The sequence below is a fragment of the Pteropus alecto genome, unplaced genomic scaffold, assembly GCF_000325575.1.
Source record: "Pteropus alecto unplaced genomic scaffold, ASM32557v1 scaffold195, whole genome shotgun sequence".
NCBI lineage: Eukaryota > Metazoa > Chordata > Mammalia > Chiroptera > Pteropodidae > Pteropus > Pteropus alecto.
The window spans coordinates 10835512-10845040 of record NW_006438073.1 but is presented as its reverse complement, the minus strand read 5'-3'; the positions used below and the strand labels follow the sequence as shown (position 1 = coordinate 10845040).

Genomic DNA, 9529 nt, shown 5'->3' with positions numbered 1-9529 from the left:
AGCTGTGTCATCATCTCAATACATGCAGAAAAAGCACGTGACAACACTTAATACCGTTTTGGTTCACAAAGTTCCTAATATACTGGATGGTGAAATGTCTTTCAAATGATAAAAGAAATGTGACATCCTATTTAATTTTAAGTAATAAATGTGTTGTTTTATTTTCATTTTAAAACTGATATACGGAAATTTCATCAGAACACCTGACTATAGAGATAACTCATCAAAAAATTCACTGCGTTGATTTTTCAAATGTAAAAAAGATTATACCAACTCAGTGGCAGAGCTAAGCTCGCTAACTGAACACAAATGTCTTGCTGCCAAGCTGGAACTTAGATATTATGAAGGGAAATGATTTTCATGGGGAAATTTCTTGTCTAAAGATGAGAAATTTATTTCAAAGCTGTACAAATAAGTTGCAAAGAAATAAAATTTTTAGAAGCAGCAGTGGTCCCAAATTAGCAGAAATGAAAGGAAAAGAATGTTAATATTTAGATAGAAAATATTCCTAAGTGGAATGAAAAAAAATCTATTTCCAAAGCTGGGAAATAAGGCGGTGGGTCTTATAAGACTCGTGAAAGAAGTGATGAGATCCGCAAACGCCCTTAAGGAACCCAGGAAGCGACGAGGATATTTCAGCACGAACGGATTTGGATATCGGAGGCGATGACCCTTTGGTAAATGCTGGATGGGGTTTTAGGCAGGACGAAGCTGGAGCGCGGTGCTCCTGAGCTGAGCTATGAGGTAGGGTGGCCTGTCGCGCGCAGACACTGATATGCTCAGGGCCGATCTCGCGTGGAGAAGAACCAGTCTTCTGGGGGACGTGAGTGAGCACTTCTGAGAGCTGGGGACCTCGAACTAGAGGGTGGCCGGAGGGAGCGTGCTGGTCAGCACCGGCTTGCCGGCTGGGGCAGCAGCTCCTCATGGAGCCCCGTTAACTTATAATCTGATTCCTTTCCATCGCCGGCACCCCGAGGTTATTGGGCTAAAATTTCAATTCTTGGGTTATCTGAAAATTCTTTCAGAAAAAAGTACTCATCTTGGATTCATTTTGAATGTTTTTAAACAATAAGATCTCAGCGCTCACAGATAAAGAGCAACAAGCGCCCACTGCCCAGAGCCTCACAAGCTACAGGCGCCCTGTCTGACGCCTGCTGTCGTCTGCTGAGACCCAGGCCCGTCCGCGAACACACCGCACCGAAAGCCTGAGCCGGAGCACGGCGGGGAGAAGATGAGTGGGGTGACGTGACCGGAACAGCCGTGAGCGTGAGCCCGGCCCAGGGAGGGAGAAAGAGGCGCGCCCTCTCTTCCCGCACAAACGTCCGAGACCGAGAGAGGACATCGGCGGAAACTGGACTTCCGGAGAGAACTCGTAATGACAAAACAACTCTTGGAACAGCAGCTGCTGGGCCTCACAGCCCAGTGTCCCCTTAGAAGCAGCAGGACGCAGCAGGACTCAGCTCAGAAGGCGCAGCCACCCTCATGTACGCAGAGGCCAAATGAAGACCGTCCATGGCACGGGGTCAGACGTGACCCGAGAAGCCGTCACCATGAGGGCGTCACTGAGTGCGCGGGCCACCCCTCTGCGGCAGGTGAGGACTCTGCCCCGAAGGCGGGTGCTAAGGGCTCCCGGTCAGACCCTCATCTCCCCCCACGTCCTTTCCGGAGGCGGCGGGCTCGTCCTGTAACCGGGTTAACTGGCTCCGCTGGCTCCGCGTCAGCAGGACTCAGCAGCCAATCCTTCAAGGTCTGCGCTCACATAAAAGGTCCATGTGTGACGGCCTCGCTCCCCGTGGGGACTGAGCAGGGGACTTACCCGGAGGACGGCGAGTGTCTTCTCCACCGGTCCGGCTCGCGCTGCCTGCTTCCTGCACCAGAGACACGGGACCAACGTGAGTCATAGACAACTGCACGTCCCAAGTGTGTGCAACAGCACGTGCGCCTGAGGCCAGCTGCGGGCCACAGCGTTACTTTCTCCTCCGCGGTGGACTCCTCAGGGGATGGGGGTATAGGGTTGTTCAGCACTGCCCCCCCGAACTCCGGCCCCACCCGTCCACACTGCATCTAGTTACCGCTGCCAACGGGGCTCCCCACACAGGTGGCTCAGTGGGACACTGTGTCAAGCATCAAAGGGACAACATGCGGCTCTCCCTCCGACTGAGCCCAGAGCCCCCAGCCCTGGGTGCAGCTGGCCCGCTGGCTTCCGCCACAGGGAGGGTCAGGAGAGAACAGCCTCCAGGTCAGAGGTGATGCCCTGCCCACAGCCTGTCACGCTTGTGCCCACAAGTGCCGGGGTGAGCCCCCACGTTGCTGCCCATGCCTCTCAGAAAGTGTGAGGCCTCAGCTAGGTGACAAGAGAGGGCCACAGGATGGCCGGAATGAAGGTCCCAGGCCCGCCCTTGTTATTCCATGATCAGAGGCTTTACAACAGCCCGGGCCCCACAGAACTACCACACAGAAGTGAGAACCTGACGAAATCACTGGCGGGTCTGTAGCCACTGCCTGTGGAATGTGACACATCATTTCTCACCACTGGGGAGGAAGAGGTTAAAACGTTCTCGCCTCAGCTGCCTAGCATTTTAAAGCTCACTGCAGGGAGCTTTGATGTCCCACTGCAGGGGGGCTGGGCTCACACCTCGGTCTGGCCAGGCCCAGCAAGAGCTCACAGGAGGCTGCAGCCAAACGGCCCTGCCTGCTTGGTGGCAGTAACTGAACCCGCTCAGTCTAAGGTGCTTGTAGTTTTTCACTAACACGGAGAATTTTGCTAGTTAACTCCATCCTGAAAATAGTGACTGCTGCTGGTTAAACCACGCTAACGTCTCCCACAGTGACGACTGACAGCTCAAAGCTGGACAAAACCCACAAAGACCGCGACGGCCAAGGAAGGGTGGCGTGATTCGACCAGTAATTAACACAGAGAAAGTGGGTCACCTAACCTGAAAAGGTATGTTCCAGTTCTAATAAAGGACTGTGTGTGGGGGCGGTGAACACACATCTTACACAGACACATCTGACACTAGACAGCATTTGCACGGCCGACAGCGCTTCCACGAGCATTTCTCCAGGTTATGGCAAACCGCGAGGAACACACATGCCACCCTGTCGTGCCCTGTGGGAGCCTGCTCATCCCTGCATGCCTCCTGCGTGAACAAGACCCTAACTCAGTTACCATGCAGTCTCCCGCAGGTCGGGGTTCCGGCCCTGTACCCCCACGGCCACACTCTAACGTGGCCCTGCCCTCACAGAGCAGGTCCTCACAGACCCACGTCTCTGATGAGGGCACAGCTCTGAACGGTCTTCGGGTCCTGCTGCTTAAACAGGTGGGGAGCCGGGTGGATGGGCAGGGATCCCACTTTGCTCTAAGGCCATCACACACTTTGATCCCATAGCTGGCACCTCAGCTGAAACTGTGTCATCACAGCTTCGTGCTGAAGGCCTGCAGGCTCTGAGCACTTTGGGTGACTCTCCTGGTATCACCTGGACCAGAGCGTGGCACCTGGGGAAATCCCAGCTATTAGGAGACACGAGAGCCTGAGGCCGGCCCGCTCCACTCTACCTGCCGCGCTCTCCACAGATGGCCCTTCCGCAGGCGACTTGGGGGCTCCCACCCTCTCGTCAAGTCTTGCTAAGTATCTCGCCTGTGAGACCTCCTCAGGGACCCCCCACTGAGAACAGCAGAGAGGGAGGGGCGGCAACGTCAGCTTCACCTCTTCAGGCCACGTGCTCTGTGCAGGCTGATCTCTCTCAGAAATGCCTGCGCCCAGCTCGCCTGAGGAAGGCCTGCACCCTCAGAGGGTGCCCCAGCGCCCCAGCCACTTTGCTGCCCACCTAGAGGCAGACGGTCTGACGGGTGAGGGCACGCAGCGCTTGTGTCCACGGCTGCAGGACCCCACGCACCGCCGAGCCCCGGGGGGCAGGCCTGTTGCTCGCTGCATCCCCAGCTTGCACAGCAACTGACAGGGCCTCAATCAATGCGGCAATGGAGACGCATGTGAGAACCAAGGGTGTCAAACGGGGACTACCCCAGAACGTCTGCTTTGTGACACTCACACGTGGCAGTGGCAGCAACTGTGCACTGCGTGTCACTGTCTGCTCCAGGTGCACGGACACACCTCCTACGTGCTCTCGTTTAGTCCAACAGAGTGCAGCACCTTCTAAGTTAAAAGCATCTCAAATACGTGTGAACCAACGGGAGAAGGTGCCCGCCCACCTCAGTGATACTGAACCGGTACAAACGGTCGCACAGCTCGGTCAGCAAGGAAGTGGAAGTGAGCCTCATGCTGACACGGGAGACCATGAGAGGGTGGGATGTTACAGTCAGACCCTCTGGAAGCTTCCACGGACAGCTGGTGGCAGGATTTGCTGGGGAAGAGCCTCTAGGGGAAGCTACCTCGAAGGAACGCCTGCAGCACTGCACAGGCACGCCTACGGAGCTCCGCTCTCCCCCAGGGACAGACGTCGTGTGCTCCGGTCCCCACTGCACCACACAGTGGGCCCGGCACCTGCCGAAGGTGCAGGTTCCACCGAGATCAAGAGAAGATGCAGCCCCGGCAGGCCGCACACGCGATTCGGCCACGCACAGTCAGTGACGGCCTGCGACGCCCGTGGCCTGCTGTGCTTTACGTGCTGACGGGAGCAACCTGTGGAACCTCCACACGTTTCAGAGTTTGCAGAAGTAAAAATAATAAACGATATTAAATTATAAAAATTGAGTCTTGAACAGGTTAATGAATTAACAGGAAATGAAATGGCAACGAGCAGAGACAGGCTAGTATGGAGCCCGGAGGTGATCTGTCTCTATTTCGCAGAGCGAGTAAGTCAGATGTGTCAGCACATTTACCTGTTAACTTACACACAAGCGGTTTTCAGCGAAAGAACTCCGCGTGGGCAGTGTGCGGGGCAGGGCGGCGCCCTCTTACCTGGGCCCTGGTCTCTCCAGTGCTGTCTGCGGCCAGACCGGCTGTGCCCGGAGTTCGTCCTGTGGGAGCCGGATCCTTGCCTCTCCCACCTCCCTGTGGGGACAGATGGTCAGCACGTTAGCAAGCTACGTGTTACGTGTAGGGCTGCAGCCAGGTGTGCTGGGTCGACGGTTTTCAAAATTCTGGGATCTCTGAATTGAAGGGAAAGCCCAGGAAAAGTGCAGATGTAGCGACAGCTGGGCGGAGCCTGCATTTAAACCTGTGCCCCAGGGACCTGCACTAGTGACCGGAGGTGGGCAGAATGAGGACACTGGGCATCTTGCTAGGTCCCCTCCATGGCAGGGCCCTCGGTCAGTTCTGATTGGCTCTGCCTCCCTGGGGGGGCCAGCCCCACACCGCGGGCCACCAGCAGGCTTCCTGACCAGCACACCTGCCACCAGTGTTCAGGGACTTTGTGCGCCAGACCCAGGAGCCCTCTCTTCCCAAGTCTCTAAACTTACCTGACACACAACTTTCTTACTCTAAAATTCCCTCTCCTAGGTTTGTAAACCTCGATTCCTCTGCCATTTTTCTCTACTAGAACTTAAGGTCTGACTAGGTCATACTTAAATGTATTTTTTATACTACCTTGACATTTCGTGGTGACCCGCGAAGAAAGAAGGCGCCTGCCCCAGGCGTGGGCCAGCATTCTAAACACACAGGGGTTCCAGTGGCGGATCCCAGCCCTGGACCACTGCCTCTAGCTGCATACTCCTGCCCGGCTGTGGACAGGGGACATATCACAGGCACATGGGGCTCAATTCCTGTGAGAAGGTGGCAAGGCCTGGTGTGTACAGTGTGTGAGTATATTGTGCAGGGTGCAGGTGTGCATGTGTAGTGTGCAGATGTGCATGTGGTATACAGGTGTGCAAGTGTAGCATGCAGTGTGTAGGAGTGCAGGTGTAGCACGTGGTATGTAGGTGTGCACAGGTAGCATGCACATGTGCAGGGTGCAGGTGTGCACGTGTGTGACTTCCCTGGCTACTCCCATGAGGTCACCCAGGAGTGACCGCCACTGCTCTCTGGCAACCCTCATGTGGACCCGGGCAGGGTGTCCGACCTGCCTCATCCCCGACCTGCCCTGCACTGTCAGCAGAGTCACTTTCCTAGAAGCATATTTCTGATCATGTCACTTCAAAAGCCTTCAACGGCTCCCCGAGGTGCCCTGGAGAAAACCGTCAGGACTTGCTGGTCTCCCTCGTCTGGCTCCCGCAAACCTTCCCAGCCTTTTCTCCTGCTCCCCTGAGGTTTAACGAACCTCACTACTGACGTCTTTCAGAACCTGGACTTTTCTGCTGTAGCTTAATCTCTTTCTTCTTGTGCAATGTCCCTTTGTCCACTACAAACTCAAATTCCACTGAGCCCTCAGGCCTCACTCAAGTGCCACTTTTGGCATAAAAACCTGCACAATCCCCAAGCCGCAGTGACTGCCACCCTAGCCCTCGTGCTTCCTATATGGAGTCCAGCCTGGCCCCTGTCGTACCTGGACACAGGGACCACACCCATGCTCACCCTCCACTCCCTGCCAAATGTAACTCAGGTGCACACGGAGGCTCCTGGTCCCGCCCCAGCACTTGACAGTCGAGGAGGTGGGCCCAGGGCTTCATGATGGGCTCAGGTGGCAGTCTCCCAGGTGCCACTAGCAGTTGTGGTTCACAGAGGCCAGTGTGGCCCCATGGGGAGTGGGCGGCTCCCCAGCAGCTTAGCTGTGTGGACCGGGATGTGGTGGGGCTGAGCTCTGAACACCTGCCACGTCCCTCCCACCTCCCTGGCGTGGATTTGGCCCAGTGTGACTGTGAACACTGGGCTGGGGACCTGGGGGCTCCGGTCCACCAAAAATCTGCTCCGTGTTGGGAGACAGCATGGGGCCCGAATGTGCCTTCTGAAAAAAAGGGGCGTGAAGCACAGAACCTCAGGTTGTTTGTGAAGAAAAGATGGCTCTGAGGACAAAAAAGGGCCAGTTTCCAAACCGTGTAAATTGACTCATCGCACTTCTTGAAATATACTTTTCCTCATTACTTAGCATAACACGACAAGAGCACCAAATTCACCCAAATGTAAGTTCTCTTCACTAAAAAGTGATCCCCGTAGAGATGAGAAGGAACCGTCGCGCAGCATTAACGTGAAATGCACACAGCTGTGAGGCACGGGCCATCTCCAAGGCCTTCAACACAAACCTGCTGCGCACACAGCCCTCCTGGGCCCAGCCGGGGCGCCCACAGAAAGAGGTTTAGGCGTCGGAATCCCAGTGACGGCTGCCAGCTTAAATCAGCCTGCATTCCGCCACCTGCCAGAACCCGGCCGGCCTCCTTGTCACGGCTCTAAGAATCTCAGTGGGGACGAAGCCCTGCCGAACTGTGCCTGCAGGGTGCCTGCTTGAGCGACAGGCTGCCCACCAACCCAGGGAATAGGTAGCATAGTGGGAATGCTGCACATTCATTCTGCAAAGAATAAACTTTTGCTCTGGGGTCTCGAAATTGCCTGTCTGCAGCTGGTAGGAGGGAGGTGACCGATGGAGAAAAGGACAAGGCAAGGGTGCAGCCTGTCACCCCGGGCGTGCGGGGAGTAACCGTCCTCACTGTCCAGACGTCCCCTTACTCCCGCGATGCCGTCCGGTGGTCAGGTCCTACACCTGACACCTGGCAGGAGCTGGACATGTCCCAAGGTTTCCTAACCTCGTGACATAAAGGCCCTCAGAATGATGTTTGCCGATGCCAAGTAGAACTCTTGAAGACAGTGTGATGGGTAGAAATATAGGGAGAGTTCTATTATTCCGCCCAGAAAAAAATGGGGCTACTATAGTTACAGGAATAAAACCTAAATGAAGCCATGAAATAATCAAAATAAACTCATAAACAAAATAAGCTAATAAATAAGATGTTCAACTTCACTGGTCAACACAGACGCATGCAACTGATGAGACATTTTTTCATCTGTCATGTTGCTTAAAGAAACACAAACTTTTAAATGCTCTCAGAACTCTTAATAGTTACTTCTGACGAAAGAACAAAGCGATAGGTTTTCAGAAAACAAGCTGGCCACACTTACCTAAAGTGTGATTACACCTTGCTCTATAACTCTGCAAACTACGGTATTCTATTTTAAGGAAGTAGGACACCTAAAAGCAGTAGTATGAGAAAAACAGCAGCAGCCTCAGAGCTCGGAGAGGGGGAAGGTTAGGTAGGTGGGTGTGTGCGGTGGGGGAGCCTGCATGTGGGAGGCGTTGTTATCTAGCCACAGTCAAGCTCCGGGCCGAGAGAAAAGCAGGACACAAAAATGCAGAGCAGCACCACCCGAGATGAGGCGCAGGAAGAGACCGCCAACGCACGAGCCGTCAACAGCTGTCTTTGGGTTACGGAATTAAAGGTTATTGACGTTTCCTTTTTAATTACTTTCTGTATATTCTTTCTTTCTCTAATACACTTTCATTACAAGGAAAATAAATCCAAACGTCTGTCCAGTGGACAAACGCCATCCGGGCAACGCCCGCACTGCACCTACAGAAGCCTTCTAAATTACGCGACTAACCGATGAAGCCTCTAATGCTTTTCCGGATGGGACCACAGTTTAAACTGCTGGGTGGCGCCATCGTTTTAACTTGTTTCTTTCCCTTTCAGCGTCCTCACGGCACTCCATACTGACGAGTCGCACAAGCAGCCGGGGCCCGCCCCGGTGGAGACAGGGACCGGGGCAGATGCTAACCCGAGTGAGACGGGGACAATGCCTACCTGAGTGGTGCGGGCGCCAGTGCTGCCGGCTCACGATGCGCCTGTCCTCCCTCACGCAGGCCTTGCACACGATGGACTTCAGGTCGTGGAATCTGGTGAGCCGAGACCTCTGTAAACAGACCGGTGTCAGGACAAGCGGGTGCTCCGCGGACAACCACGTGGTAAGAACGGACTCCAAGAGCACCAGGTCCAAGGCTGTGACCTCGGAAGAGTTCTCAGAAAACAGATGTCCCCTGGGGCTTCTGGACAGAGACACTAGCATCTTTTCTGTAGGATGATGTTGAGGTCACCATCACACAACCTTACCTAAAAAATCTATGGCTGTGATACGTCATTATTTCCAGTCTTAGGTGTAAGACATGCCGTGAAATAGCGACGTGACGCAAACAGCGCGCTGAGGACCGGGCTGTGCCATCTTTCTTCCAGCTTCGTTCTTATTACTGAAGGTCACGCCCTAGCTGCCCGGTTTTAGGCCAGAAAGAGTGAAGTTACAAGCACTCTGTACTTAGTCAAGACGTGACAGACAGAAAGGTCCCTGAGTGACACGCTGGCTTCCTACCCCATTTTTGCCTAATCATTCTCTTTTGCTGTCTGTACATAATTCTGGCTGCTTCTAAATTCCGAACACTTAGATTCCTGTGACACCTGTTTTGTGTGTGTGAGAAATGACTATGGCAACAGCAGCAAATGCTTTCCGTCTGGTGTGAGAACCCGGGGCGCTCCTCCCTGCTAGACCGGAGGGCCCGCGCAGACTCCCAGTGGGCTTGGCCTGGCCTCATCTGGAATCACGTGGCAACTGTATTTACAAAGCCCAACCAGCAGCCAACGCCCCCAACTAAACCA

At 54.5% G+C, this 9529-nt stretch overlaps 1 protein-coding gene across 16 annotated transcripts in view; it reads right to left on the bottom strand.

Annotated features, from left to right (window-relative positions):
- Nucleotides 1-9529, bottom strand: part of FAM120B (family with sequence similarity 120B) — a 50708-nt gene that overhangs the window by 3497 nt on the left and 37682 nt on the right. For 15 of the 16 annotated variants that reach the window (XM_025049044.1, XM_025049031.1, XM_025049033.1 and 12 more), the window contains 3 exons: nucleotides 8687-8795; nucleotides 4920-5012; nucleotides 1817-1868 (listed from right to left, as the gene is read on the bottom strand). In XM_025049044.1, the coding sequence (XP_024904812.1) occupies nucleotides 1817-1868; nucleotides 4920-5012; nucleotides 8687-8795 (254 nt within the window). Of the gene's footprint in view, nucleotides 1-1816; nucleotides 1869-4919; nucleotides 5013-8686; nucleotides 8796-9529 lie in introns of those variants that run through there. The other variant, XR_003047246.1, reaches the window with a different exon arrangement.